The sequence below is a fragment of the Alnus glutinosa genome, chromosome 1, assembly GCF_958979055.1.
Source record: "Alnus glutinosa chromosome 1, dhAlnGlut1.1, whole genome shotgun sequence".
Taxonomy (NCBI): domain Eukaryota; kingdom Viridiplantae; phylum Streptophyta; class Magnoliopsida; order Fagales; family Betulaceae; genus Alnus; species Alnus glutinosa.
This window is the reverse complement of record NC_084886.1, coordinates 39,263,012-39,275,674: the sequence shown is the minus strand read 5'-3', so window position 1 is coordinate 39,275,674 and position 12,663 is coordinate 39,263,012. Positions and strand designations below refer to the sequence as shown.

Sequence of the window (12,663 nt, the reverse complement as noted above, 5' to 3'; positions counted from 1 at the left end):
TGATTCGACAAGTTCTCCAACAACAGTTCAACATGTACCAAGCCACAAGTTTGGGGGAGTAAGACTAATGCAATGCGTTGAGTACCCCAACAACCGCTATGTTGACTAGGTACCTAATGGCCAACACACTTCACCCTTAGTATTGAAGGTCAAAGGCAACCCCGATTGCGAGTACACACAAAATTCCCAACGTTCGACTAGTTGGACAAGTCTACTGAGGGAATGAGGGGTTACTGTTAGTACGATAAATATGCCTAAAGCCCACTTAAGCACCCCACTAAATGGCAACTAATTAGAGGAATACAAGCCCGCACACTGCACGCGACAAGCATCTAGGAACCATATTCACTAGCCCCTCATCAAAATGAGCACACATCCCCAAAAATCAAGCGTCATGATTCTTCTTCTTCTCTCTTTCCATTCAGTTTTTCCTCCCAGAGTGATTTATTAACTTAAGCATTAGAGTGTTCCCAATCCCACCGAGACCGATGGTTGTCCGATGACCACTCTCCTTGTTTTGTAGGTGACTTGTCTTTGATCGGCATGCCCAAAAATTTGCTTCAACACATACAACGTCAAAAGATTTTATTACTTATGGTAATTGATACTCATATATAGCAAGCATTCTTTTCTGTCTTTTTTTCTCTCTTTTTTTTTTTTCCCTTAAGAAATGTCATGATTGTCTTAAGAGGAACCATCAATCGCAGGAGTGGAATTCAATCGAGTTGATGGTAGTCTGCAGGAGAAGCCATGGAGCATATATGCCCTCAAATATTTTCCTTCTATTGAAAATTTTTTGGGAGTGGCACGTGTAAAATGGGTTCTTGTAGCAATTTATGAACAAAGAGCAGATAAACAATCAAACGATTAAGTATGCTAAGGAAACAAAAAAAAAAAATTGCCTTTCAACAAGGTTAAAGTCTCTGACTTGGTTAAAGAGTTCAAATTTATGCAATATGTCAAGCTGTTTCAGTTTGCCCTTTTTCAATAGCAAGTGCCTTGATACTGGGTAGAGAAGTTCGCTGACTTTGATCACCAAAAGAATGCGAAGAGTGAAACTCTGGCTTCCTCGATTCTCCTTTTCCAGATAGACGTCGAGACCTGGAAAATTTGCGCACAATGCATTGTCAATGAAGCTAAATGAAAGAAAAAGAATAAGCAAACCAACATCCTTTCCAACATGTCCATAATTTGCACACAAGTTACCAATAAGCTCAGAAACATCTTTCAATCCTTATTTTAATCAATACTTGATCTTAGCCCAGAGGCTGAGGAGGTACAACATAGAAACTAAGGAAATCAATTCATACTTCAAGCATCAAATTTAATATAATTGTTTTACACTCACTTCCTTTTTAAAATATTCCTTTCTGCATAATAGATCAAATGTTTGCATTCTCATAAAGTTCTTATTCGATAAATTCTGAAGAGTTCAGTCAAGAATTTTCTTTCAAGGATGTAAATTCATCCTACCATTGAGAAGCCTAAAGTTAAGAAGAGAAGAATGTGATAATATCCATAAAAACCTTCCAAAGTCTCAAATTTCGCCCAACTCTTCTGTTCCCCTTATTATCAAAAAACCCATTCCCTTGATTTTGTATCAATCATATTGCAACACGCATTATTGCAGCATTGGCAGATAAGATAATTACCGCTGGCGAAAGTTGGAAAATCGGCTTCTAGACAAGGAGGAGCTTGAACAGCATCCAGTGAAGTAAGTTGTATCCCCAGATAAATTTGTACTTGGCTGCACATGGTCGAGTAAGCAAAACATGCCACATTAAAAGTGACTTTCTGCACAAGTCAACCGATAATATAATATATTTAATTTCTCATAAATTTCATTTCATAGCAAATCAATCATAACATTCTCCTCCCCTCTATCTCTCTCTCTTCTGTGTGCTAGTTTTGGTCTGATTCTATCACAAGATACTCTGTAAGCGTTCAGAATCTTTGCAACAAAAAGACAATTTCTATGAAACAAAATGTTCTCTATCATGATAATAAAACCAGACAAGTAAGATAAACTTACAGTTGGTTCATGAGAACTTTGCACACTAGCTATCTCAGAACTTTCCATGTGCCGGTTTCTTCTTTCACTTACAAGAAGAAATGCACACTTGCATGTAAAAAATAGAAGCAGTACTCCAAGAGAGAAAACCAAGAGAAATTCGATGACGATAGCTGATCCTAGGGCTGTAAACCATAGAGACAGAGATAAGCTTATCAGCCATTTAGATAGATGCATATATGACTTCCTTGCTTCTGTACTTATGATTAAGGTGACAATGAATAGTCTGAAAGAGCATGCACCCTTGTCTTGTATTATTTGGTGCTATGCTCATAAATTACGACGACTATCTAAATCTTTCTATCCAAATGTAAATACTTGCTTGGCAAGATATTTTGGAAGACATTACTTATCAAAAAAAAAAATTTACTGATCAAAAAATATATTTTGAAAGAAATTAAAAACTCGTTTTGTGTCAGTCAAATTGGAAATGGAACCTCTAGTATCTTTAAGGTAATAAGGTTTTTCTCGATGATTTGGTCAAACCAATAACCAGCATCCCAAGAATTGCAAATTCCTCTCCAAATTAATAACAGAAACTTGTAGTGCAGAATCATTTTTTTTAACTACATTTTTCTACAGAAAAAAAAATAATAAAAAGCTGTGAAAAATCTATCATAATTTAGAGAAAGATAGATGATGAGCAATCAAGACAATACAAGTGTTGGTAACATAACTTCAAAATCAAACAGGTTAGCTCTTTTAAGCATATTCCGATGATGAAGCAACTATCCACAAATAAAAATAATGTTAAAGCCTAAGAGGATGATATCTTAATAGAAGACGATGAGAACTAAAAATAAGTTAACTCTCACTTACTATGAGCTACCAATGAACTCATTGGCCTTCTTCTTATTAGATTTACAGCAGCCTCAGTGTATAAAGGCAATGATACCCTTTCAGCACAATCTGGATAACACCCGTAGTTTCCCATATCATTTAATGTCACTGTTAAAATAGCACCATGTTCTCCACCCTGTACAAGAGAGACTATTGGATATATTTTTGCTACTTGAAAAATAGTATACAATTCCTATGTGCAACACAGACTTTTTCCCCAAATCTTTTACTTCCACAGTGCTTTGGATTTCTTTGAAACTCTATGTAAAGCTATATGTTGAATATTAAAGAGTTACAACACAACCTGATACTTTTATTTCATGATGCTAATCATGTTCGATACCTTATTAGCGGGCCTCATGAGACTAAATAATACTAAGTGAATAATTGGCTGAATGGTATAAATACTTTCTTAGCTTACATATTATTAGAATATTAATTAAATGATTGAATTCATCATTTCTTATAAGCTTATGCTTTTGGGACAATTGATGATTAAACATGGTATCAGAATAAAAGTCCTGAAGACCTCACTTGGTGAGAGGGAGTTTGAGCATACATATAAGCAGTATTTAGAATATTAATTAAATTATTAAATTCAGCATTTCCTATTAGTTTAAGCTTTTAGAATAAGTAGCGATTTAATACATATCAGCATTGTTCCTTCAAGCATAAGGCTAATCAATTATATATAATACAAACCAGTATCTTGAAGTGTCAAATGAATATGTTTTACTTCAGGGTGAAGGTTCCATACTAATCCTTTTTTTTTTTTGTCCTAGCCAAACTAAGTTAATTTGTCTTGCATAAATTATGTTTTTTAAGCACTTAGGCTAAGGAAGCACTATGGTTGGGATAAGAATTTCCTCCCTTTGTGTGTATCATATATTTAGGGAAATTGCTCCATACTTTAGTTTTGACTCCGTTAAAAATAAGGATTTGAATTTTATTATGTGAAAGATAAGGACCTAAGTTTTTAATTTTGACAATTAAGGATTTGAGTTTTGGTCATCTGACAAATAAGTCATTTTGTTAATTTTGCCATCCAAATTTTATCGGAAAAAGTGCCGATTGTCATATTTTCCACGTAAGACCAATAGAATCGTACCATGTGTACAAAAAAAAAATATTATGCCCCAAAAATAAAAAGAAAACAAAAAAAACAAAGAGAAAAAAAAAAAAAAGATCCTGTAGATGGGGGTAGTGGGGTTGAAGGGAATGGCGATCCACCCCCACCACCTCCTCTCTGTGGTGGTAGAGGGCATAGAGGGGGACAAGCAATGTCGGGTGGATTTTTTTTTTAAAAAAAATTTTACGGCATATTTTTTTATTGGTACATGTGACAATTTTATTGGTCTTACATGAAAAAGATGACAGCTAGTACTTCTTCCATTAAAATTTGGACGAAAAAATTAACTGAAGATCCTTATCTGTCAAATGGACAAAACTAAAATACTTAATTGTCGAAATTGGAAACTCAAGGCTTTATCTGTCACGAGATCAAAACTTAGGATGATATGAGGCAATTTCCCTTACATTTACTTCACAATTATTATTGGATTTTGCAGAAGGGGGTATGTTGAGGCTAAGATGCTGTTAATTAATCAGACAAAGAGGAAACCTGTATAAACATATTCTTTATCTTACACTAACTTTTACTACTTGAAGGAGCATAACGCTTGCAAGCAAAAGAAGCTCACTCACATGATAAAACAGTTGTTGCATAATACTATTGCAATAATTGACTGTGGCCCGAAATCTAATACCGTTAGCTTTGACTTTAAAATGTTTTGAGATAGTAACATATGTCTGCAGAGGTTGCCACAGATAAATGTTCTTTAACTTCAGTTCAGTTGTATTAATGAGCTCAGCTGGTAAACTAGTGACCAAAAGTCCATCATTAACTTCCAAAGAGAACTCCACTATGAAGTTTATCTCACCACCTGAAACATAAGCCACCAGCAGAATGTCCAGCAATTAGAAGTCTGCAAGTCTAGCACAAAATTTTGAAGCAAATAGTACCTAAACTTCATATATCCAGAGTTTTGAATAATTCACATCTAGCTTGAACATGCTAGACACAAAAATCTCAAGATTAAAAGGTTCAGATGATCAATTTTTGATACTATTTCCTCCAAACAGGTTGTGTTGTCAGTTGTTTAGGTTATGGAAGAAAAATTCCTAAACAAGCTTTCTTATTAATATCCTATCAAATCTATCGACTAAATTGGAAATAACTCAAACTCCCAGAATGCCAAATCTTCTAAATAGTATTTAGCATAAAAAACTACTAGCGTGATGATGTGATCTTATACATGCAATTAAGAACAAATGCAAGATTTTTGTAATTGATTTAAAATATGTTACTTCCATCTATAAGGTAGGGATTATGCAGTAAATTTAGAGTTTTAATCTTGAATTTCCACCTTTCAACTCAAATCTATATTTGCATAGCTTGAGTATATGACATGACTCTTAATTTGGAATCTGTGAAACACAGTCTTGCCAGAGCACCTATATTATATGCAGATAAGACAATCTTCTGAAACCAACACCACATAACTGAACTGAATCTAAAATGAACATTACTATCCTTTTTGTTTTTGTTTTCCTGGTGGAAAATGAACTCTACAATCATAGAATGATTCTTTTAATTTTAGCACAAGTTAGAAATTCTCGTCTCCTACCTAACAATAACAACGGTAACCCATACCTGTGAAGTTAAGAAGATCTGGATCCCCAACATAAAACTCAAACTTGTCTCTTTCTCTGTCAAAGATCAGTGACTCGTCTTCATTACCCTTCAGGATAATAATTTCAGGAACATGAATAAATGGAGGATCATTGATAGGGTCCACAAAAACTGGAACATCCAAATCGTTTTTTCCATTCTTGTTCCTGGTAGAGACTCGCATTGTATCATTACCACTGAAGTTCTCATTTCTGATTTGAGATAAATGAGACAAAAGAACAAGTTACTGACAAGATTGTCAAGCACATAAGGAAAAAAATATATACTTAGCAAGTGGTCTATTACTATGAAATTTCAACAACTCATAAGGCTCAATAGATCATCTGCTATTGTGACCCCACCTCCCTGTGGGCCCAAAACCAAAATGAAAAAATTATACCGGTGCTGACTGTGGGTAGATAGATTAAATTTGCCCAAATCATCCCTTTAGATTTAGAAACTATCTTCCCTCACAATGATACATTTAAATAATAAAGAGAAGTTCATAGCTATGAAAAATGGGTATAAGTAAGAATACCATTTGAGCTGTTGAAAAAAATGATGGCATAATTTTTAGATGTGACATATAAATTTCTATCTTCTATTTGATCACAATTGATAACCTATTAATGCACTTGCAAATCCCAATAACTTAAAGTTCTACAAGGGAAAACATGTCAAAAATAATAATAATAAATGCATCATGAATACCAAACAAACATTAATAAAAGCTGAAATCAAAATTTTCAACTAAATGAAAAGCACATTGAAGTTTAATAATAATACCCAAGATACTGAATTGACTGAAGCGCAAAATTGATTACTTCTGCGCAGCCTTCTAAGATCAGGTCCTTTGCTTCTTGACCCCCTCTGTTTACAAATAGTCCACTCCACATTGGCTGCCAAAATTGCATCAGCATGGGAGACAAAAAGACAGTCCCAAACTTTGCACTGAGAGTAATGGAAATGTTCTCCATCTGATCTGAATATTTAATCTCAAACCCAGAGAAGCCCCTAAAAAGCGCCAGGAAAAAAAAAATCCCAGATATAACTGACTAAAATAAATTTTACAATGTTGTACTTATCAATGAACTTTTAAAGGATAAAAGTTCCTTACCCGAATCTGGGATTTACGACATCTTCAGTTGCTTGCAATTCACTTGGAGAGGAAACAAACTGGGGTGGGATACTGAGAACAGAAATGTTTACAGTGGCAGTAGCAAGATTGCCATTTATATCAGACATTGTGTATGAAAAAGAATCATTCCCATAATAATCCTTGTAAGGAGTATATCTAAGAAGCCTTCCATACTGTAAAAGTGAACCGTGACCTGTCTGACAAAATATAACATATACAAGTAGGTCAACTTTTCAAGAAAATTCTTCTATTCATATGCTTGATCAGTGTAATCTTCATGTTATATAAGGGAAATAGATGTCATAGTATTGATGTATATGATGCATGTCAACTACTAATATAGGATAGTTAACTATGCAGATATATGCATTATGACTTTTCAGAATTAATCAGTTCGGCATTGAGTCACAGGATTCATCTTTTTAAAAGATATAATGTAACTGAACTATTGATAATGCCACAGTAAGGTGATCAAAAAGATTCTATTGATATAACTGGACGACCAAATATAATTCAAGTTCTGGAAGGCTGGTGAGTCTAGTAGTTTGCTACCCTAATAGGCTGGCCATCATTAAGATAATTATGAATACCCTTCAGAGAATTGAGAAGTGTGGGGAGAAAGAGAAGGTTGTAAATACTGCTTCAACTCTTACTTTTGTGTATTCAACAATAGTTGCATTGTCACCAGCAAAGTAGTCATTTGCTAAAGCATCAAAAGCAATGGACTCATCCTCCCAAACAGATATTGTATCATTGTAGGCTATGGGAAAATATTCACCTGAAAGACAATGGAATATCAATCTAAACATTGAAAAAAAATTAAATCCTAACTTTAAAACTGAAACTGAAGAGCACCATAGGTAAAAAATGGGTGGAAGAACATTATCTCAACGCATCAGAACATTTACGTGTGCGCGCGTGCATGCTTATGTGTATCACCAATGAAGTTGCACAATGTATATATATTGACTACTTAAGAAACAAGAAAAAAAAATATTTCACAAAAGAATTTGAACATTTCAATATTATGTAAAGGGCATAGATCCCATTCACATTTATATACTCCAAAAGCTACCAGAACATAAACCATAATTCGGATCATTAACCACAACCACACACATAATTGTTCACAATGAGGGATATATTGAATTATTCTTTTTTGATGACAGCTACAATAAACTATTTAGCTTACTAGTGTACACATTGACTTCAAACGGGCAGGGTGAGAGTTGTTTTCCATCAAAAGAAGCACACATCTGGTAAGTGCCAACATCCTTGGCCAGATAATGAACAGTGTATGACCCATCATTGTTATCTACAAACGTCCAACTTGAAAAGCCAGAATTGTTGATTGAAGCAATCTCTAACTTGAGCCTTGATTGTTGCAACAAAACAGGGTTTTGAAATGAATCCTTGAGCTGCACTACTATTTCATTTTTAATCAGTTTTGGCACCTTGGGATTGAATCTCAGAACTCCTGAGAGTGATATATTAACTTCACCTGTTGATGAAGAACCCATTAATCAGGTATATCAAGTGGAAAACTTAAAGATTACACAGGTACGTGCAATGATCATCCGCAACAATAAGGGAAATTCTGAGTTAAATATGTAACAAACCATCAAAATTTGTACAGAATTTCAACCAATATACAAGTGTGTAAATTTTTTTCTCCTCTGGTTAAAAAAAAAAAAAAAAGTGGTTAGTTCACATGCTTATCATGAAAACTGAAGTTCTACAATTTAGAAATACATGGTTTTAGAGTCGAAAGAAAGAGAGAGCTCAACCTGGAAAATATTATATCAAATGAATAGTACTACCTGCTATTACATCCTTTGTGAATGAGTGGCCACCATTCAGCAGAATATTTCCACAAAATACACGAATTTCATAAATCCCACTCTTGTCAGGTGTATACACCACATTAAAGGAACTGGCCTGAACTTTTGAGTTCCCAACAGACTAAATCCAGAACCAGTACAAAATCAGAATCTAAGGTATAGCAGATTAATGGGAATATAAGATTACAATTCTTACAATGTTACTCAGGTCAACAGACGGTGAAGGGGCAATTTCCATCTGGCTTGTGGCACCATATCTCAATCTCCCAGTGGGTTCACTGCCTAACTCAAAGATGCCCACTTCTTTGTAAAATTAATAATTTATAGAAAAAAAAAAAAATCAAACAACTGAAAAGTTGCTAAATTTCATATACCGTTGGGGATATGCAGAGGATATATGCTTGGCAATACATAATAGGAATCAATTTCCCTTGCTATTTGTACTTGAAGCCTCTCTACTTCAACCTGAGAGGGGTATTGATAATGATCATTCAAATAAACTGAGAACTCTGCCACTTCCCCGGAAAGCGAATTATTTAGACCAGATCCATTGACAACACTTTCCAACGCATCGCAATAACCTATTCAATTTCAACATAAAATGGCAGCTTCATTTAATTAACAAAAGAATCGCCTTCACCCTTCACAGACATAAGAAAGCACAAAACACCTCTCCCCGAAAACCACTATAATTCAAGTGAAGTTTTCAATTTATAAGAAAGAAAAAAACATATTAACCACTAAGAGCTCGTGCTTTGCTTGTATATGCTTGCATGCGTGCATTGTGTCACAAAGAGAGTTCACAAACAGTAGTATTACTTGTGCAACAACTAAAATCCAGAAACTAGCAAAACATGCATTAAATAAGATCTCCACCCACTTCCCTCACCACTACAAGAGAAAGCAAAACATGTAGAGGGCTAAAACAATTCTCAAAAAAGTGATAGTCACTAACAGTTAACAGATTTTCAAGAAACTAGATCATACACACCTACGAAGACAGTATAGGCATACGGCATGTTGGAAATGCTTTCATCATGCTTGAGATCATATATTGTTAGTAAGAAGTTCCCTGGTTCCAAATTGCTAAAAGAAAACAACTGAATTCCTGCCATGACTTCTTCAAAGTGTAAGTCTGCAACAGGGATAGACAAATTCGTCTCTTTTTCAACAACTTCAGCATCAAATTCATATAATCCTGGAACAAAATTCCCATATTGATCCTTTTGCTGTATAAATATTTCCATCTTTGAGAATAGTTGCCACCCATTTGGTTCAAAGTTCCACGTAGCCATGCAATTGGAAATCTCTAGAGGTCCTGGTTAAGGCCAGGGCAAGATTCATCAGTAGAATGAAAAATATCACAAACATAACCAAACTAAATGAAAAAGTTAATTTTCTTAGAGAATTAACGAGGATCAACAAGATTTACCTTGATGGTCTTAGAGCTATTTCTATACCAGAAATATGTTAACATAAGGAATTAGTCTCAACAAAAGACATTTTCTTCAAACAGGATGTTCGTATCTTAAAAAATCCCTGATAAATGAGTGGCATTATAGGAGTATCTCAAAGTTTTTGAAAATTGCAATCCTGTTAAACAGAGAAGTATGCCATCCAGAATAATCACATCTATCAAATTATGCTACAACCAAGCATGAAATGCAGGATAAAGTACCAATGGCTTCATTCATCAGCACCATGAACTTGAAATGCAAAGAACTACTAGAATCTCTAGTAAAAAGGTAGGAAAAAACCAACTCATCTACATGCAATTAGTGCCTCTCAACAAAACTTAAGAGCTTGTAACTAAAACGAAAGTACATCACCTGGGTTCACCTTAAATGGTAGTGGAGAGCCATTCAAAGTTTCATTGTCACCTTCTACATGCAATGAGAGGTCTCCAGCCTGCACCGTAATAAACTCGATGATGATATAACCAAATTCATTCCAACCCATGAAGGTGATGTTTGGGACAACTGCAATGGAACCATTTGCATAAAATGCTGACACCGTAAAATTATGTACATTGGGCTCTTCAGTGGTTGAAGAGATATTATTCCCAAATGCATCTCTAGGAAGTATCAGAACTGCCGCTTTTGTCCCGGCATCAAACTCATTCATAAGATTCATCCAAGAAGCAACACAGACAGACGGGTACATTTGACCTTCAATCAGGCAACCACAATTTGGGTTAGAACACATCTTTCTTGGCACTACCGATAGCATGCAAATATTAATTAAAGCTTAGATCTAAAGCTCCATTACACATAGCAATACTATTAAACATTCATAGACAGCTGACTCGTGACAAATTCAAATTTTAAACGAATAATAGTTCAAACTATTCATGCTAATTGTCAAAACAACCAAGAGAACTTTCAGCAAGTACATGTGTTGCACACAAATTGAATACAACTCTTCTCTTGGTGGGTTAAGTGTATGGCATCAATCATTTCAGGAAAAGTAACATATGCAGATATAGACAGTAACATAGCAATCCAATTCTCACAATTGACTACAATTACTAAACACCTGGTTCAACTTGGAAATGCATTGAGGAATCGAACACTTTGAAATCGTTTTCCTCAATGAGCACATTGAATAACCCGGCTGTGATCACAATGAAGTTAATTTTCCAATCGCTAGGATCACCCTCAAAATCCAAAAGAACCCCAGATACATAAGAGCTATTCCCCATCTTTTCGTTCACCGTAAGAGTGGGCTTAAAAGCATTTTTATCAAGCTTGTCAGCGTGTTCCAGTACTTTAATCTTTATAGCCGCAACATCACCGGCACGGAATGTGTCTTTGTCATCCAACCAACTGAAAGCAAATTTAGGTAGTGGTGCTTTATCTGCCACAAATGAAACCCAAAACACTTACTACCAAAAAAACAAGAAAGGAAAAGAAAACCGTTGTATAAAAAGAAAAAAGAAAAAAAAGTTTAGGTTTTGATGAGTACCTGAACTTGCAGGGTCAGAACCATTGGCGGTGAAGAAGGAGAAAGCCAGGGCTGAAATAACAATGAGTACATGCATTTGGACCACCATGATTGAGACACAACTGAGGGTGAAAAACGACCATTTTTTTTCAACAGGCTGTTTATGAAGCGCATTGTGTTTAGAGTAATCGTGGCCGTTGAATTTTTTTAAAGCAGTTGGTGGCAGTTGGAACCGGTTTGGTTGGATTTGCGGCCGGCTATCTCTCCAGGACTCAAAATAACTACCTTTCAGTGGAAATATGTTAGAGGATAACATATATTCAGGCAAAGGATCCTCAAATCATGCAGAAAATCCTCCAAGACACAGCAGCCCCATAAGAGCCGACTCTTCCTTGTTTTCCTCTCCAATATTTTCCCTGATAAGAGCCGACTCTTCCTTGTTTTCCTCTCCAATATTTTCCCTGATTTCCGCCATGTTTTCCTCTTCAATGTTCCCTGATTCTCGTCTTTCACCGTATATTGGTGTGCTCTCTCTCTTCCCTCTGAGTTACAGGGGTGAAGCTGATTTTCTCTCCTTCTATAGGACTGAGAGCTGTGTTTTGGGTACTGGTTTGTCTTTTAGAAGTTGTTTTTCAGAGTCTTTTTCAGTGAGCTTTGAGCGAAGGAATCTGTTATGGAGGAAGAATTGTCTGAAAAGTGGGAAAAATTCTCACTCTTGGAAGATGAAGATACAGGGGTTTGTTTAGAATCTTCTGAACTAATTCCTTTGGTGAATCGAGGAAAGGATTGTCTAATAGGAAAAATTGTAGCAGATCGTATAATTCCCAAGGATTTCTTTAGGGGTCCTCTATTGCGTGCTTGGAAACCGGAAGGGATGGTTTCATTCCGGGTGATAGGTGATAATTTGAGTTTGCTTGGGAAAAAGCTCAAGTTTTAGAGGGACGTCCTTGGTCTTTTGATGGGAATCTTGTTTCATTGGTGGAGTTTGATGGTATAACGCCCCCTTCCAGAATGAACTTTGATAAGGAATCCTTTTGGACGAGGATGTTTAACCTTCCTTTAGCCTGTATGAGTAGAGAAATTGGCCATAAGATAGGGA

At 35.4% G+C, this 12,663-nt stretch overlaps 1 protein-coding gene across 4 annotated transcripts; it reads right to left on the bottom strand.

The window, feature by feature from the left end:
* Positions 1-850: 850 nt before the first annotated feature.
* LOC133880754 (protein GAMETE EXPRESSED 2-like) lies at positions 851-11,980 on the bottom strand. 4 transcript variants are annotated; one of them, XM_062319754.1, is made up of 17 exons: positions 11,586-11,980; positions 11,157-11,477; positions 10,451-10,789; positions 9,613-9,939; positions 8,996-9,202; positions 8,818-8,903; positions 8,601-8,742; positions 7,973-8,281; positions 7,434-7,558; positions 6,760-6,977; positions 6,429-6,656; positions 5,625-5,854; positions 4,616-4,854; positions 2,891-3,047; positions 2,033-2,196; positions 1,653-1,794; positions 851-1,101 (listed from the first exon to the last, which is right to left on the bottom strand). In XM_062319754.1, the coding sequence occupies exons 1-17, from the start codon at positions 11,878-11,880 to the stop codon at positions 860-862; spliced, it is 3,771 nt and encodes a 1,256-aa protein (XP_062175738.1). In that variant the 5' UTR covers positions 11,881-11,980; the 3' UTR covers positions 851-859. The 4 variants fall into 4 exon arrangements, with proteins under 4 accessions (XP_062175738.1, XP_062175759.1, XP_062175745.1 ...); XM_062319761.1 differs by having other exon boundaries at positions 887-1,101; positions 1,653-1,747; XM_062319767.1 differs by lacking the exon at positions 2,033-2,196 and having other exon boundaries at positions 887-1,101; positions 1,653-1,747.
* Positions 11,981-12,663: the final 683 nt, after the last annotated feature.